The sequence below is a fragment of the Nymphalis io genome, chromosome 6, assembly GCF_905147045.1.
Source record: "Nymphalis io chromosome 6, ilAglIoxx1.1, whole genome shotgun sequence".
NCBI lineage: Eukaryota > Metazoa > Arthropoda > Insecta > Lepidoptera > Nymphalidae > Nymphalis > Nymphalis io.
Window position 1 is genome coordinate 9,005,934 of NC_065893.1, and position 20,651 is coordinate 9,026,584.

The 20,651-nt window shown below is 33.0% G+C and overlaps 1 protein-coding gene across 1 annotated transcript in view; it reads right to left on the reverse strand.

Moving 5' to 3' along the window:
* Nucleotides 1–20,651, reverse strand: part of LOC126768858 (sorbin and SH3 domain-containing protein 1) — a 150,863-nt gene that overhangs the window by 123,581 nt on the left and 6,631 nt on the right. Inside the window, exon 2 of the mRNA XM_050487223.1 lies at nt 7,183–7,458. Within this exon, the coding sequence (XP_050343180.1) occupies nt 7,183–7,278 (96 nt within the window). The 5' untranslated portion in view covers nt 7,279–7,458. The remainder of the gene's footprint in view (nt 1–7,182; nt 7,459–20,651) is intronic.

The following is a 20,651-nucleotide window of genomic DNA, read 5'->3' on the forward strand; positions in this document are numbered from 1 at the left end:
CGAAAAATTATTTTAAATTAAAATTAGAATTAATCAAAAATTTTGAATATATTATAAGCACAAAATTACTACTTAAGTAAGATTGTTGTAATAACAGGCACGAGAGACATTACTTCTTAGTTCCGAAGGTTGGTTGGTGGCTCATTGGGAAAGTTTACTTACCAGTAACAGCCTGTGAATGTCTCACTGCAGAGCTAAGGCCTCTTCTCCCATTTTGATAAAAGTTTATTTACTTTAACGTAATGGTTACTTTTTCTTACAGCGCAATTGTCATCTAGTGGTGACCAATTAAGATCAGGTTTTTCCAAAACGTTTTCTAGTAATCTGTCAGTCATTTAACAATAAACCAAATCTGCTACATAACCAGTTTATACACAGAATATTTTTACATATTCACTTTAATTACCAGCATATTGAATTTAGTCGTAAATATTTTTTTTAGTTTAGTATTTATGATTCTAAACAAACGAATAAAAATAAGTGCCGCCGTACGGACGGATATTATAATGTATACAAATATAACAACATGATTTATAATACAATCATTGCCAAATTCGATCTGTAAGGAAAGGTTCGCTGTCATTTCCCCAGATAGCATTGAGTATATTATTTATGTCCTATATTTTTAAGGGCAATAAAGTTTGAATTATGCACGGATAATAATAATATAATATTCACTCCAAACTAATAAAATAGAATACGCATATTGTCTGCTCTGCCATATGATACTCATAATAGAGATTTTAAATTTAATATCGTTTACATTTATTTGTGTTGTATATTAATAATGTAAAACTATCCATTGTGTTAACAGCATAAAATCAAGTTAAAATTATAACATCCAATAAAAAAGATATAACTATTTAGTTTTTATAGTTATAAATCTATCGAATGAAGCATTTTACCATCGTTATGAGCACAGTAGAGTTATTATTTTATTTAGCAAAAGAACATGTAATAATAAATATGCTTTTGTTTAAATATGCAAGGAGTGTTATTGTGACGCGCCTAGCATTTTTAATAAACGAGTAATGATCCATCCAGTAGGAAAACAGAATAACATTTTAGCAATGATCCTTCAGAATAAAAGAATTCCCGCGATGTTCTCTCAAGATATTATAGAAAGATTTTTAATAGCGTAATTTAGAACTAAGCCTTAATATACCCAGTGCCTACTTTAGGACGCCCTAGTTAATTGATTTTATCGAGTTTGTGCTAATTAATAGCTAGGCTTCACAAGTAAAACTCTTGATAAATAAATATGAAGATCGTAGCGAGTTGAATTATCTATACCAAAAAATATATACATACATATTTATAACGAAATATTTTAATATTTTATACAAATAATATCAGATAAATGTCTCTTGGCAAAAGCTTCACGCTCCGCGATGGGTTTGCACATAAAATATTATAAGCATTTTTCAAAATTTATTTATTACCAATAAATGTTTATTGAAAGGTTTTTTTTTCAACGCAAAGAATATTAAGCGTTGCTTCGGCAGAATTGAATTTCAATTCTTTGAATTGAATTATCAAGTTCTATCCACAGTACCTACTCGCGCTTCTAAAACAATAACTAACATTTTTTTTAACTTTAGTTGTCACTTATATTTGTAAACAAATACTCAAATATATATATTTGTAAACAAATACTCAAACATTTGTATGTATATTAATAGTTGGCATTATAGATATATGAAATGACTGCAAGAAACCCGTTTCATATTATTTTCAAGCCCCTTGACAATTTTTGTTTTGGTTAGTCAATATTTAATGAAATTTAGTGGTAATACGAGAGTGTATATCATTGCCAACATTTTATTATGAATGAAAATTATTTCCTCTGCAGCTCGCAGAGTCTCGGAGCTAACGTAGACTACCGACTTTTGATCGGCCGTTAGATTAATCGGTCGTTTAATTATATTGACAAACAATTCTTGATTCAGTTTAATAGAATCTGCAAAACTTAGTAGCCAAATTTTTGCCCAATCCGACTTGACTATCGGATAGATGGTTTAGTCTATAGCACTGGTAAGTAAGTATTAAGATATGATTAATTACTTTTTAATTTTATTGGACTATGTTGCTTTAAGTATTATTCAGGAGATTATTGTTTATTTTGAGGATAAATCCATATTAAATTCATATGTGTATGATAGCATGTTGTACAATGGCATCTTGTTAATGTTTTAAGGAATTACGTCTTTGTTATTTTCGATGTTCTTTTAATAATACTAATGTTCGCTTAGGTAAATATTTTGCGAACAAAACAGTTTTACGTTTTATTAACTTTTTTATATTTCACCATAAAAATTGTATTACTGTTGTATATATTAAAAATCAAAAAACATTGCCAAAAAATATTTAAAAACATATTCGATTTTAATTTATTGTATAAATGAAATATGTATAGCCACAGATCATATAATACTATACTAGTACAGTACGTACGCAATCCCATACTGAAATACCTGGACATCGCTAATTTAGGGTTCTTGGTGGGCTATTTTTATTTCCTAAATAAGGCGACATCTAGCACCTCTAGTTGTAATGTAAAAGCAAAAAATTATAGATGGCGATAAAAGCTAAGTTATGTGTTCCCAGGCTGCTACTGCGCAATGTTGTACCTGTAACCTTATAACTTACATTTTTTTTTAAATTGTTCTGTTCGAGTTCTTCAAAACAAAATATAGCTACGCGCTAATTTTTATTTATATGCATAGTGCATATTTTTAACTATAATAGTGTTGCTTAAATTTAAAAAAATTACGTGATCATGGTTGCTGTCAATCAAAAGCCAAAATTAATCCACGGAAAAATCCAAAAAGATAGTTTTCTGCAAAATGTCAAATATTTGCATTAATTTAAGAAAGACGTATAATATTACAAGTAATAACCTGTGAATGTCCCACTGCTGGGCTAAGGCCTCCCCTCCCTTTTCCTTTTTGAGGAGAAGGTTTAGAGCTTATTCCACCGCGCTGCTCCAATGCAGTGGATACATGGGTTGGTGGAATATATATCTGCCACATGTGTATCTGTTACTGTTACTGTACATGTGGCAGAATTTCAGTGAAACTAAAGACACATGCAGGTTTCCTACCGATGTTTTCCTTCATCGTCAAGCACGAGATAAATTATAACCACAAATTAAGCACATGAAAATTCAGCGGTGCTTGCCCGGGTTTGAACCCACGATCATCGGTTAAGATTCACGCGTCCCACCACTGGGCCATCTCGGCTTATTAGCTGATAATAGTATCTACAAAGAATAATATATAATCAATCAATCAATCAATCAACAGCCAATCGTTGTCCACTGCTGAACATAGGCCTCTCCCAAGGTGCGCCAAAGCTCCCTGTCCTCCGCCTTCCGCATCCAGTTGGTGCCCGCCACCTTCTTAAGGTCGTCGGTCCACCTGGCTGGAGGGCGCCCTACGCTGCGCTTGCCGATTCGCGGTCTCCACTCTAGGACTCGTCTGCTCCAACGGCAATCGGTCCTACGACATACGTGACCAGCCCACTGCCACTTCAGCCTGCTAATTTTGCAAGCTATGTCGGTGACTCCGGTTCTTTTCCGGATAATCTCATTTCTGATCTTATCCTTCAAAGATACTCCGAGCATAGCTCGCTCCATAGCACGCTGAGCGACTTTGAATTTGTGGACTAGTCCCGCAGTTAGTGTCCACGTTTCGGCACCGTATGTCATGGCAGGTAAGACGCATTGGTTGAAGACTTTCGTCTTCAAACATTGCGGTATAGACGACTTGAGGACTTGACAAAGGTTGCCAAATGCTGCCCATCCCAAGCGAATTCTTCGATCGGCCTCCTTCTCGAAGTTGTTCCTACCGACTTGTATTATCTGTCCTAGGTAGGTATATTCACTAACAACTTCGAGAGGTTTCCCCTCGACGTATATCGGTCCCGGCACGACATGCCTATTGAACATGGCCTTGGTCTTGTCCAAGTTCATACCGAGACCGACACACCGGGAAGACTCGCCTAGGCTACGCAGCATTTCGGTGAGTTGTTCCAGCGACTCTGCTATTATGACGATATCGTCGGCAAATCGAAGGTGTGAGATGTACTCGCCGTTTACATTGACTCCATACCTAGTCCAATCCAGCGTTTTGAAAACGTCTTCCAACGCGTTGGTGAACAGTTTCGGGGATATTACATCCCCCTGTCTCACCCCTCTGCGCAGTTGGATCGCCTTCGTCTTACAGTCCTGGATGTGGACAGTCATTGTAGCGGCGTTGTACAGACATCTCAGTACCTCGATATATCTCCAATCGATATGACATCTCTGCAATGAGTCGAGCACTGCCCAGGTTTCGATGGAGTCGAAGGCTTTCTCGTAGTCCACAAATGCCATACACAGCGGCTGATTGTACTCTTCGGTCTTCTGCACAAACTGCCGAACAGTATGGATGTGGTCCACGGTGCTGTAGCCTGATCGAAAGCCGGCTTGCTCTGGGGGCTGGAACTCGTCAAGTCGTCTGGCGAGACGGTTCGTGACGACTCTTGAGAACAGCTTATACACGTGACTCAGGAGGGAGATTGGTCTGTAGTTTTTCAAGAGGGTTTTATCACCTTTCTTGAAATACTGTACCACCTCACTCCCGCTCCACGTTTCCGGGGTCTTGCCATGTTGGATGACGAAATTAAAGAGGCTTGCTAGCTCTTTCAGGACTGGGGTCCCGCCTGCCTTAAGCAACTCTGTTGTGATTCCGTCATCTCCCGGAGCTTTGTTGTTTTTAAGCTGTTCTAGAGCCGCCCTAATCTCTCCTTGGTCAACGACCGGGAGCTCCTCGGAGTAATGGCGCATAAGAGGGGCGCGCTGGTCATCAATATTGATTCCCACGGGTTTATCCGATCTTGAAGAGAACAACTGCCCATAAAACCTCTCTACTTCTCCAATAATCTCAGGCCTAGAGGTAACGACCCCACCATTTTCAGTTTTAAGTTTTGTCAGACGCGGCCTCCCAAACTTGCGAGCGAACACTTTCGATCCCCGATTTTGCTCAATCGCAGCCTTGATGGCACGGGTATTGGAGCGTCGGAGATCGCGTCGCGTCAGCGTTTTTATTGTTCGGTTTAAGGCCTTATCTGACAAAAACGATGATAGTTCTCGTCGTTTTCTCATGAGCTCGAGTGTCTCAGCAGAGAGTTTTGGTGCGTTGTCTCTTCTCTGTGGCGGAAAACACTTGCGGGATGTGTTTTGCAGTATTTTGACAGCTTGGAGCATGGTAGGTCGGAGAGTAGACCTCATCATTCTCGATCTTTCGGCTTTTAAGTTGATATTTAGAGTGCCTCGAACCAAGCGGTGATCACTTCCGGTATTAAACCTGTTGATCACTGAAACATCTCTAAATATGTGCCTTTTATTCGAAATGATAAAGTCTATCTCGTTCCTTGTCACGTTATCGGGGCTTCGCCAGGTCCACCTCCTCTGAGGCTTCTTTTGAAAGAAAGAATTCATCAAAAAAAGCCCCTGCGCTTCGAGAAAGTTTACCAGCATTTGCCCCCTGTGATTTCTGCAGCCCAAGCCGTAAGGTCCGACTTTCGATTCACCGCTATCTTGTACTCCCACTTTAGCATTAAAGTCTCCCATAACAACATTGTAGTGGGCCCTCGAGGTGTCGTTGAGGGCCTTTGCGATGTCCTCGTACATCGCTTCGACCACATCATCAGAGTATGTCGAAGTTGGCGCATATACCTGTACAACCTTCAGGGAGTACCTGTCGGAAAGTTTTAGGACAAGGTACGCTACCCGGTTCGACACACTACTGATTTCCACAATGCTGCTAATGAGATCCTTTTTGACTAGAAAACCGACACCACCCTGGGAGAGGTTATCACCTTCGCGGAAGTAGAGTAAGTTACCGGACTCTAGAGTTATCGTGTCCTCCCCCTGTCTTCGGACTTCAGATAACCCCAGTATATGCCAGTTTATATGACTTAACTCTACTTCTAATTCGGCGAGGTGATGGTCCAGCCTCATCGAGCGTCCATTATACGTTGCCTGCCGTGAACCGGTGATTCTTAGCACCCCCTGCCCTGCCGATACCGCGACCGCTACCTTGGTCGGGCCTAGCGGGCTTGCCGGTAACTGGGGGCCTTTTTTTGGGCGCATCTGCCATTTAGGGAGGGGTTTGCCCATACTCGCCGCGCTGGGCAGGCGTGTTGGCGAGCGCAGTAGGGGGTAAGATGTTTATGGGAGGGGGGACGCTGCTGCCCATCCCCCCTTTTCCCCGTCCCTCAGTCGCCTCTAACGACACCCACGGGATGAGATTGGGGGAGTACTATTCTAAGCCGGCACTCCACGGCAAATAATATATAATCTACAAGAAAAAGAGGCAAACTGCAAACTTAGTATCTTGTTTATTTATTGAATCTCTTGGAAGTTTAGATTTACTATACATATTTATTTTATATTAATGAATTTTGCTAGTTATATATGGAAAAAAATATAATAATTTGTGTAAGTAGCCAAATGCAAAATAAAAATTGCTTGGAGTACCATCTATGAATCTAAGACATATAGTTATTCAGAAAGATCGTGGCCTTGCAACGTAGCACACTATATTGCCGCAAGAAATATAACGATATTATTGAATTTTATAAAACATTTATTCATGACTTTCTAATCTCTTGCTTTTTTCTAAGTCTTTTTTTTAAAGTTAGAAAATATGCTCTTCGCATTCATCTTTTTTCGTTTTATTTATTTATTTGTAATAGCACATTTACAACATAAATATAAAGCATTGATAAAAATAACTTATAAAACAGTAATAGTATATCTAATATGCATGTCAATTTCAAGTGTACATAGCATTTCCAGATTCAATCTAATCAAATTCAAATTAAAAGTAAGAAAAAATCATCAGTAATTGTTAAAAATGTCAAAATTAAATAATAAATAATGTCATTGTTATAACCATAAACCGGGGAAATCATAATTAAAATTATTAAAAGTATTAATTAAAACTAATCATGCATTTTATAGTTTTGACTTTTACATAAACATAAAAACAAAACAATACATATAACGCCATCTATTATCATTTTTTTAACTAATTTCACTTAGTACCTGATGAGACCATGGGTAACCACATCATACAAAATAACAACAGTATTTCTTTTTAAAATAAATATATCTATTATTACTTATATACTTACTCTCGATATTCTTAGCGGTTGATTTTGATCAGCGCCGCCGTGCATTCGGAAGCCCCACGGCGCACCGCCAGTCAATTCTACTTCCCGGGCAGACATTTCCAACTTCTCACTTCATTGCAACAAAACTTAGCATCTCAAAATGACACTTCAACTAAATTCCAGTCGTTTTCTCCGAAGAGCCTTTCATTATCTAAATTTCTGAGGTAGTTCGTGTAAGACAGATTTTCTTTATTTACATCATTTACTGGAGGTAGGATTATTTGTTTCAGTGCTTATCTGAAACAAAGATTACGTTTTTAATCGCGCTTTATCATATTTTTTTTTTATACATAGATTTGTGTTTTGTTGTTCAGATCCATTTCTGTATTTGATGTATTTCACATTAAATTTTTATAAAAAGTAAAAAAATGTAACAGCTTTCTTGTTTCTTCTAAATATTCTCTAGAAGATGTCAAGCTCATTTCTATTAAGTTTATTTAATATGTATCGATATTAAAAATTATTAATATATTTTGCTAAGAAAAGCAACAAAATTAAGAACAAATAAAGTAGATGTAAGCTTATTAAGAACATAAAGTTTCCGACTCCATAAAGTCAATGCATATTTCCTGAGCGTTCGATTCTACGAGTATATTAAACTTTTCCAAACATTTTGATTTACTTCGCAAGAAGTCCGTTTACATTTGAAGTCAATAATAAATAATTAATGTTGCATAAGCAGCTACTAATTATTTTCCCTAGTAGTGATATTGAAAATGTTATGTAACCAAATAATAATTTTAAATTATTAGTTGCAATCACACTTGAATTTTTTTATCTAATGTTAATTAATTGTATGAGAGAACGAATACAAAGTTATTCATTTGATTTAATTGTTGAACTTGGAAAATTATTTATATAACATGACCTCGTTTATGTAATAGGTAAAGATGTTTTCACGAGATTACATATAAACATTTAAGACATAACACATGTCTGAGACTAGAATTCATTTTAAAAATAAAAGTAAATATATAATACTCAGATTGATAGTTCACTGACGCAAACTCTGACAAAACACGTCATATTTTATCGATATTTCATAACTTTAACACTTGTTTTAATTTAAATTCAGATTTAATATAATTAAAATAAAATAAAGTGCCATTGTAACACGTAATTATGTATAAAGTACGGTTTAAGAATAGCGATCGATTATACTTATTATATTCATAATAGCATTAAAATTGGATTAATTCGGACAAACCTATACATATATCGGGTGTTTTGAGAGCGCGCCTAAAATTTCAGATTTCACCCGTGCGTCCCTCACACGCCCTTCTCAACACGCTATTATATTCCTTTACTTTTTTATGAAAAAAGCTTTAACACCTATTTGACAAATGGTACAGTTATTTTTACTATATTATTATAATATTTTATTAAAACTTTATTACATTTAAGAAATAAATATATTATGTTTGAAAAATAGGAGATATTTTTTTTCGCGATACGAAAATGTAGTAAGCGTCTAAAGCTTTTTATTGTTGGAGAGATGGTTTTATAAGAAATCCCGATTAGCAGCCCTCGATTATTTGTAAAAATTGTCCAGTTTTTGTCTCAATGCATTACTAGTATAAATCAAATAAATGTAAAGATTACAGCTGGGACATTTCGTGATTTTTTTATCTGGTAAATTCATTTATGGTAAATATATTTAATCTGACATAACCCTTGAAAATGTAATGTACAATATTTTATTTTTAACTTTGAACTGCAATATCTAATAAAAGATTAGCAATTATTTTTTATTCGCTTTTATATGAAACTTAGTTATAATTACTTACAAGCAAATTAGTTTTAGAGGAATTTTGTATTTATCTTATGAGAAAATCATAACCTACCTATACCTATTTTAGTGTGTAGAATTTTATTATAATATCCAATATGCACATTTGAATATCATAAACCTACATAAAACCAATAATAAATACTATTTTAAAGATCCATGTGTGTTTATTTTATAGGTCGTTTTGGACAAAATTAGATCTGAAGAAACCAGGTTAGTTAGGAATCTTATCAGATTCTATCGACAAATATCAATAACTTTATAATGCTGTGCTTGTTCTGATTACCGTACCGTAACCGTAACAGCCTGTGAATGTCCCACTGCTGGGCTAAAGGCCTCCTCTCCTCTTTTTGAGGAGAAGGTTTGGAGCTTATTCCACCACGCTGCTCCAATGCGGGTTGGTAGAATTCACATGTGGCAGAACTTCAGTAAAATTAGACACATGCAGGTTTCCTCACGATGTTTTCCTTCACCGTAAAGCACGAGCAGAATTATAATCACAAATTAAGCACATGAAAATTCAGTGGTGCTTGCCCGGGTTTGAACCAACGATCATCGGTTAAGATTCACGCGTTCTTACCACAGGGCCATCTCGGCTTGTTCTGATTGAACCCATGTAATTGGACGAAGATCGACATTGATCGTTTGGTTGGTAGTTTATTATAGGTGCAATGAATGATTAATACTTCTTACAATGCCAATGTCTATAAGTAGAGGTTTGTTAATCATCACATGTCCCTTTTTTATATCGCTGGAAAAACGCGTTACGCGTTTCCCCCACGGGAACAGTGGGGGATATGTGGACTCGCCGGTGCCCATGGTGCCGAGTGCACCCCGAACATCGGAATACCCACTAAAAAACAAGCGGTACCCTTTCCATCTTAACGAGGAGCGCCACGTGATCACTTGCGCATGCTACCGTGACGCTCTGACGGCCGGCCTATGCGGGCCTCCATTCTCTAGGGAGGGATCCCAGGGTAATCATCACGTGTCCCTATGTTTACCCTACCCTACCCTATGTTTTTTGTTTATAAATTTCTTAACCAGTGATCTTATGACATTGTTGAACCCACGACACTTAAACCTAATAATTGATTGATAATAATATGTTCCCAACTTAAACAAACTATTATCGATTCTTTGTACTAGAGAGCTCTTATGGGCTAGATCTTCTATATAATTAATTTAGTACTTTTTTTTTATAGAATAAGAAGGCGGACGAGCATATGGGCCACCTGATGGTAAGTGGTCACTAACGCCCATAGACATTGGCATGTAAGAAATGTTAACCATCGCTTACATCATCAATGCGCCACCAACCTTGGGAACTAAGATGTTATGTTCCTTGTGCCTGTTATTACACTGGTTCACTCACCCTTCAAACCGGAATACAACTATACCAAGTACTGCTGATTTGCGGTAGAATATCTGATGAGTGGGTGGTACCTACCCAGACGAGCTTGCACAAAGCTCTACCACCAGTATATACTTGACCGTACTTGTATTTGTCACAGCCAGTATAAAAATTAATCGAATTCCTTTGTCTTAATTTATATGAAATAGAAGAAATAGCATTATAATTATTTATTTATAGTCAAAGCAAAATTGACCACCGGTTCGGATAAGAAAATACCTTAATACCATAACTGCCAAAACAATAATAAACGGTTTTTTTGTCACATTATGTGATAGTTTACAGAATAAAAAATAGGCAGAAGGCGATCGTTTCATATGCCGAGGTGTGCTATCATCGATGAACATACTAATTTTGTAATAACCTCTTATATACAAACTTACATATGCATTATTTTTTAAGTTAACAACAGACGCCTTGTTATTTTTTGGGGTACGAATATGCACTACGAATATGCACTATATATATTACATTAATTATCTTAATATATTCCTATCTGGTAAAAAGAGTACACAAAACAATTGGCAAATCAAGGTCGATTTAAGCCCATTAGACTTAGTCGTAAGCACCTATTACCGGCCACAGTCCAGTCTTAACAAGCATCTGCACATAATACTTACAAATTAACGAGTGGAAATGAGGTCATTCCCGTCAAATTATTTTAGTCTATGATGTGAACTAACAGCCAAAACGAAGGCTAAAGTGATTGTAAAATATATCATCGCACACACAGACAACGCACTTATTCGAGCGATAAAAATAAAATGTGATTACAATTAAATTGCAAAATACTTCAATCAAGTACACTTTATAAGAAATTTCATAAGCTTTTGTTTATTCAACTTTTTAACACATGCAATTTAGCCTAATTTTTGCACATACTTTTATTACTGGTGACAATACAAGCTAATGTACTTAGATTAGTTTGTATTATTTATAATAATTATTATTAGATAACCACTTAAATGCCTGCGAGGCTAAGACTTCCACTCTTCTTACGGGCAAGATATTTGAAGCTGATTCCACCAAACTCTACACAACCGTGGGTGATATACGAATACAGGTTCCGTCAAGAGGTCTTCCTCCACCACGTAGTACGAGATAAATGATTCTCGTAAATAAATGTAAGTACATGAAAACTGCTTTCTCGGGCTTATTAAATAAACAAGCTGAAGCGGTATATATCATATTATTTTTTTTAAATATTTTATATAACACTATAAATCTAATATTTTTAATTTAATTGACTAACACACTCGTATTGTGATTGGCTAGTATGAGTTTCATTAACATTACTATTAAAGGAAAATTAAATTAGTTTAATAATTTTATGAATTGATAATCAACATACGAAGTATCTTTTTATTTATTCTTAATAAAAGTGTGCACTAATTTAATATGTATGTTGTACCTACTAATTTAATAAAATTATATAACATTTCTGAATTTTTTAAACCAATCTTTGTGTAGTAATTTCCTACTTACTTTACCGATTTAATTTAGACAATTTTATTTTGCACTAAATAGAATACTCTAAAATAAAAAATAATATAATTTATAATTACCAATAAATAAACGAATCGAACAAGGGACAAAAAGTCAATAATTTAATTATTTAAACGTAACACGTTACACATAAAAACACTCAATGACAATGGACATAACATAATACATAAAAATTAAAGCGATAAATATCTGTTTTCGGAAACAAAGCTATGTGTTAAGATTTGCGTCGCCCGCAGGTAAACAGCTATTCATCCATATCAGTATTATAAGGCATTGTCAGCATTTTAATTATAGAGTATTTTATTGCTGTGTTTCATTATTTTGTAATTAAATAATGTTTTAATTAATTAATACACAAAACTTGATGGGTCCTCATACACAATGTACATATATTAGTAGACGTTACTGAGTGTAAACACTTTTTGTTGATTTATTAGGAACCTGCTTGTGTTGGATCTTTCACTTGTGTTTCCATGAACCCGCACTGCAGCAGCGTGGTGAAGTAAGTTCCAAACCTTCTCCTCAAAATAGAGAGGAGGCCTTAGTCTTAGCAATGGGACATTTACAGGCTGTTTCTTTTTTAGGCATTTATTTAATTGTTTGCGTTTTTGTTATTATTTAAAAATAATAATAAAGAATAAAATAAATAAAGAAAATAATATTATACATTATTATATAAATATCGACCAAAGTAGAAACGAAATATTTCCGATACAATTCAAGTAGCGAATATCGTTTTGCAGCATTCTAGTTTTGTTCGAAGGTATTGAGAAAAACGTATAAAATTTATAGAATCGGATATGGTATCGAAGATAAAATTTATGCGAAAATACTTATATTTCATTGTTAAAGCATAGGAATGTTGCTTCCTATCCTTTATCAGACTGTTTTATTACCTACGCTGTATATAATAAAAAACTGTATTTAATATATGTATAGTAGAAACAAATATTTTATATCAAATAGAAAACAAAATAAATATTATACCTAAAATATTTTACACGTTGACACAGAAATATAACTGTCATTTTTTTTTTTTTTATTATTTTAGTCAAATAATTGATTTTATAAAACAAAATATAATTGATTTTATAATAACTGTATTTTAAAACGCGTATTAAAAACGTTAGATTTATAAATAATTTAATCACTACAAAAACATTATATATATAATTAAAATTATCTTTTGTTGAGTAAAATTTTTTTTTTAAATAAAATGATGTTCAAGTATTTTTTTATCAAAAGTTAAAAAGTAATAGTACTCATATTGTATAATAAATATTTACATATTTTACAGTTCTTATGTCGATGGGCTTGAAGCACACATGCCAACAAAAAAATTGTAGCTTGAACATTAACATAAAATTTTAATTCGCTAGAAAATAAATATAATTTCATTAAAACCCAAAAATTATAGTACGTTAAGCATAATTGTATTTTAAATTTTAAAATTAAATCTATTAAGGTTCTTCAATATATGCGAATATTAATATTTGTGGTAGACTGGCGGTGAACGAGCAAACTTCAATGTAGCGGAAACTTAAGATTGACGTTTGAATTGGACCCTCGCTGTCTTTCAGAAACAGATGTGTCACACACAGTGACCTGGCCGAGCTTATCAACCGCATATTTTAGAGATTAAAAAATAATGCTTAGGAGTGAAAATGTGTACTCTAATTATTAATTTACATTAATCTTTAAATTCTGTTTATTTATTTTTTATAGTCATGTTATCCGTATCACGTATTACTCATTTTCCTTTAAATATAACTTATAATAAAATTTTCATAAACATTACTTCGCAATTATAAAATATTTACGTTTAATTTACTATAGACATTAATCGAGTAAAACACTTTTAATGTATTACTTTGATATTTCGAATAAATTAATTAAATAGACTTGACCCAGTTGTATCGTGTTTACTTACGTTAATAAAAAAAAAAACAAAATAGTTCTATACCTTACACGATCGCGTAGAGTACACCTAACAATAAAGTACTAATCACACTGAATATCGACTATATAATTCTGCAGAACCGAAATATACACTGGAATCTGGATACAATACAATGTTCGTAGAATATCTTGAATATCAGATTTAATTATTGTTAATGGCTACATAAATATTTTATGACAAACATATTACCTGATAGCCGTCCAATGATTGACAGACGAACAATTTAAGTCGACCTGCGTCAAGACGTAACGGTTGTACAGACGCTCTTTCTGCTTCTGGCTTTTAATAGAGTACATGGACTGACTCACATTTCGTTAATCGAAGGTTAAATATAACTACATTACATTACGTAGCTTTACGAGACTGGGCGTTCGGTATGACTTAATGACGTACGTTCGGTTATATTTTCCGACCGAGAAGAATCATTTTAATGTTTACAATTAACCCTGAATGATGTTTCGTAACGACATAAACTATTCCGATAAATTATTTTTTCATTGTACCAAACTGTGCTGGTTACTATTACGTTATTGATATTTTAAAAAGTTATTCTATCAAGCCAATAGTCGTGGGCAACTCAAAATCTCATTAGATTGACCATTAAAAACCAACGGTAAATGTTTTTATATGTGACTCAAACCATTTTCGGATATAAACAAGCAATAGATTTATAGATGCAAATATTTAGTAATCTATCTAAATTAGTATAGCACACGCTTTACGTTTTGTATACACTAGTTGCATATACAAATGAAAAATATTTCACACATAGAAATATGCTTACCCCTAAACTAGTTGCAATACTGGGTATTATTAAAATAAGTTTAATTAATAGGTAATATTACAAAAAATATACTTGGACCTTGGAGAAAACAATTTGTTACACGAAATGATATCAGCCGAGGTGACTCAATAATTAGAATACTTAAATTGCGGAAAGATTTCGAGTTCAAGCCCGGGCCAGCACAACTGAATTTTTGTGGGCTTAATTCATTTTTATAATTGACGTGATCGGCGGTAAAGGAAAACATTGTAAGAAAACCTACATGTGTTGGATGAAAATCTGCCATATGAGGATGTGTAGAGCTTGGTAGAATTACCTTCCTCAAACCCAGTGCTACATAGTGCTAAAATACGCGTGAGTATGAATGACAATAATGTATAGTTGGAGCGAAAATGTGAAATGGAAAAAAATATATTAAAGGGTACACGAAAACGTACGTTTAATAAGTGATTTGTAGATCTCCAATATGCTTACTGAAAAGTTATCGATTAAATATATTTAATATATATAATATATTCTATAAATATATTTAATATATATAATATATTTACAGATATTATCTCTTTTAGAGACATTATAAAGTAACCATTGTGATATTTACAAAACTGGGTAAAAATAAACGATATTTTAAGTATATTTATTTATCTCTTTCAATATTCAAAACTTTCAAACGACTAACACTCATCGACATATCAGCCATTTCACTATTTAATACGTAATCGTAGACCGTAGTTTGTTTGTTTAAGAGATAGTTTTTATTAATTTTTAATGTTTAACAAGTCGCTTAGAAGCTTCAGGTTTCGAAAAAGTATTGGAAAAAAGCACAGAACAGAAAAATACATTATGTATTAATAATAACAGTAATATTTTTTTAATAATAATATTTTTTATATTTATAATAATATTTTTCTGTTCTGTGGAAAAAAGTGTCAATGAAACGTATCTTGATTTTAAAGCAATTATTTATTTTATTTGTAGAGTTTTAAGATTCTTAGTCCGATTCGTCGCTTGTCTGTTTAAAAGTATGTTAAAAATGTATAACTTCAAATTAAAATGGAGGGTAATTTTCAATATTACATTTTTAAATAGTTTTAACGTTATAAAGCTTTAAAACTTTACATATTTTATAAATAATTAATTTTAATTTGATTGATATTTTGGTAATCTATTTGAAACAGCTAAAGATTTTAAGTTTTACAACCGAACCCAATATGAAAATATTGTGCTTGTCAATTATAAAATACACAGCTTCCAATAAACGTTTCAAATTAAAATACAGTATGTATGAAAATGTTTTAAGCAATTGAGGTTAAGTCTGGTTCAGACAATATCGTTCTTGAATCGGTAAAGTTTCGAACACCGACACAAATTGTGTACCTAACGAGCATAAGATAATTACACAAGGGTATTAGTGGCAAGTTCATACGTTAAAGAAACCAGAATATACACTGAACCCGAATTAGCATTTGAATATAAAATTAACTAGAATAAAATTACCTAGAACTTAGTATTATTTATATTCATCAAAAGCTTTTCTTCTGTATAATCTTTAAAAAAAATTTTTGTATGGATGGTCAATTAAAAGGGTAAATAGTATTAAAACATTATGAAATATCAGTATATTGAATGTTTATATTAAATTATATAATAAGCACAATTCTATTAAACCACAAATAATATTATAAATGTCAAATTCAGTTAGATTATGTGTTTGTTTGTTACGCTTTTGCGTTCATCATGAAATTTTGAATACACATTGTCAGGGGTACACTAGTATTGTGGGTACTAGCGGGTGGGGGGGGAGGTGCTTATATAAATATGAAAAAGGTTTATTTTAAAATAATGGAAAATATTATACAATCCTTCTACCCAGTGATAGTGGAGGCAAGGGGGTGGCACTACCTCCACAAATACCCCCATCACTTTGATTCATCGACGCCGTTATATCAACTGTGCATCAGTAATATAATATATAAATATTGAATTTAAAAAAGGAACTAAATTACTCATTTTAAGTATTATATACGACTTTTTAAATGTACAGTTTGGTTTTACGTCTTATTTATAGACACTCTTCTCTTATTTTTATCTAGTGGAAGGTAAAGTTTTAAAAAGGGAATTTTTGTCGCAGTTTTTCTGAGAAAAACTAAATATATATTTGTTACGTAAATAAGAAAAAAACGTGTAAAAATACTTTACACCAATAGTATTTTCTAAAAGTTTATTTAATAGGAACTTATAAGTATTTTTATTTCTACGAATAATTAATATGAGAAACTCCAAATAAATTATGTAACATTCTGCTCGCCGAAACGTATTTATTTTTATGTCTAGACATTAGTTATTAATTACTAAGATCAAATTGAATAATTAACTCGTACAACTGTAGGATGTTACAATAACATTTTCAGTTCGCTGCTCACCACTTATCAGGTGGTCAGTAGTTACCAACGGCCGTGGACATTGGCACTGTAAGAAATATTAAACCATTCCTGCCATCACCAATGCCTACCAACCATGAGATAAGATGAGTTGTCCCTTGCACCGTTAGTGAAATTGGCTCACTCACCCTTTAAGCCGGAATACAACAGTACTAAGTTTTGCTGTTTGGTTGATTGAATGGCTTTACATATTCAGATGAGCTTGTAGAAATCTCGCTTATGTGTATTGTCACCTAAAGGCCAACCGGCTAATATAAGAAATATAGCATATAAACTCTTGATATTTATTTTCTTTTAAATATTATATAGAAATATCTAAACGACAACAAAAAAACAATCAATCTCACTAAAAGTATTATGTTTTTAATATTTTTATAATTCCCTAAATATGTGTTAAACACAAGTTACTCTAACTCAGAACAGCCAATTAAGTGTGTAACAAATAAACATAAATTTAAGATACATGAGTACTAATAATAATTCTAAACTTAACCCGCATTGGTTTTTTGCACATATAATAATGTTATTTACTTTAAGTATTTTATATGTAAACATTGTATTTTTTTATGAAATACTGGGAATAATCAAGAAATTATTTTTATGGAACGCAGTTCGTATAAAAATGACTTTGCTTGGAGCAGCATAACAATGTTTTTTTTTATTAATTATTTTACAAATAATATAATTAAAAAATCTCAATAAAAAAAGTTACTTAACTCGAATTAAAATAAAATACCTGTATTCAATTAGAACATTATACACCAATGAAAAATTTTATATAAATCAAATTTATTAAAATATGGGTACTATGTGATTTTACAATAATCTATTTGTTTCCCGGACTATATAGTTCACCAAATCTGATACAACCGCAAACCTATTTGTGCATCATATATATCCTAGTCGTAAATATGTAAGTCATTTACTATGAACACATGTATTATAGTAGCTCTTAATATAGCATATAAATAAAAATATTGTAATAAAATATATAGAAGTTATTTTATGCAAGATGGGCCGTCGAGGATATAAAGGCCGAGGAATATTGTCCGGATGTCTGTCTATCTATCAATGCGGTTCCACTGCGTGACTTTTACTAAAACTGGGTTTCTGAGAACAATCTCGACGCATTTATTGGAAGCACGGTTTGTATTCAATGTATATGTTTTTCTAGAAGTTAGATTAGTATCATTTACTTTTCTTTTCAAAATATATGGCATGCCAATTAACTTTATAAATGTTTTTGCAAATAGCAATAAAAAATGATTGCATCAAATACTTCATATTTCAATATAGTTTCGAATGAGAATATTCGATAGCTGTGTTATTTGTATTTAATTATTTACATCTATCGATCTCGTATAATTCCGAGCAGACCGGTAGCGATTCCACGCATTCAAAGTATTTCAGTAACGAAACGCATGAAACTATAAATTGGGTCAGTTAGGTTGGATTAGACAACCGTAACGTGTAAACATCAAATGCGTCCGATTTGCCCAACGGATAGATTTAAGTTCGAAGCTTTTCTTACAGATGTACGTGAATAAGTGTCGAGCAAGAAAGGAGCAATCAGTAAACCGTCAAAAGTTTATATAACTAACTTAACGTTGCTTGTTAAGGTTCATTATTGTTAGTTAGAAAGTGGCTTTATTGAACTTTACCTTAGAAGGGAAAATTTATTTTACATGTATGTTCAAACATCGGTAGAAAAACTTAAGGTGTATTCTTTTAGTACGTATAACTAATCATTATTGATTTTAAGAATTTTCTTGAATCATTTTTAGACACACAAAACAATGCCTACATACATAATTATGCGTAATCTCTAAGCAGCGGATATATGGTGAGCTTTATTTGGATTCCATTAAAACCTTTTTTATTAGAAAAAAATTAAAGATTTACGATCTTTATCGAAAGAAAATTAAAAATAAAAACAACATAGGATTTCCTAGAGCAAAGACTTAATATGTTTGAGATATAAAAGAAATAGCAATACAAAATTACAGATATAAATAAAAACTAACAAAAAAATCCCACAAACATTTTAATAATTTTTTATTAAATAACAACAGATATTAAATATTTTTAAGCTTGACCGTAATATGAATCAAAAACCGAAAAAACTTCGATGGCATCTTAACTAATATTTATTATTGAAAAGACAAATCAATAAATATAGAAGTTAGGCAACGCTTTCTCAATTCACATACATTTCACAAATATTCATAGATGGTCTACTAATAAAACGAAAGTCCAGTAACAGTCCGTAAACGTCTCACTGCTGGGCTAAGGCTTTCTCACACTTAAGAAGAAAGTTTGTAAGTTATTCCATAAAGATTTTTCAATGCGGGTACACATGTAGCAGAGTTTTTATCGGATACAGGATTTCTCATGATGTTTTCCTTCACCGGCTGCGAATCACGAGATGAATAATTACGAACACCAAGTAAGCGCAATGGTTTACGGGGCACTTAGCGATGTAAATCGCAGGTTCGGTCCTGACCCTTGAGCTATTGACGGCCCCTCGCCTAAGACAAGCTTTACGCTTAATTACCTTATTACCTTAATTACCTTATTACGCTTATTTACCCCTTAGTAAATATGAATATTTTAGTTCCTTTAAAAAGCGCGTATTACTAATACTCATTAGTTAAAAAAAGTCTGCCTATAATAATTATTATTTTCAACAAAAGTACGGAAAAGCAACAAATTGAATAAAAATCAACATAAGTTGCATTCAATTGCACCATAAGAAGATACTATGGTGTGTCTTCTTAGTATACATCCAGGTCGGAAGAAGTATATGTTACTTCAAATTATAATATAATAAATGGTTCAGTACAGGAATCAAATCCGATATTATTGATTCTGAATACAAGTACCTATCACTCCTCGTGCCAGATGGTAGGATAAATAGAATTTAAAACATTAAACAATCACTTTTTAGAAGCCCGTCGGGGTAGGTACTACCCATAACATCTTAGTTACGAAGGTTGGCATTGTAAAGAATAGTGAAAATTTCTTACGGTGCCAATGTCTTTGGGGGCGGTAACCACTTATTATCAAATCGCTCGTCCGCCTACCTATACTATATAATCGAACATCCACCGAAACTGGTTGTTTTAAATTCACTATAATTTTACGTCATTGTTATTTGTTTCATTTTCACATAAGAATGTTGACTGCTACAGTCGCACAGCATAAACGCAAGCATTGTGTTAACGTTGTAATGATTTCGTTGTTCTCGTCCAACAAAGAGTTGCATATAAGTTCGTTCACCATAAAATATTATCGTTGGATTTAACAAAAGGCTCCTTTGAAGCATGCAACTAAGAGTTGAGAGGAGACCTCAAAACGAAATTGTGGCATCTGTTAGCAATTATGATTGTAATTGCTGGCAATATAGCCCATGTTCGCACGTAGTTTAATTACTGCGGTCTATGCGATAGCATTGTATATGTTGCAATATAAAGGGGGCATACATTAAGCCCGTTTCAGTATAAAGCTTGGTTAACATACTATATATTTGACCATAC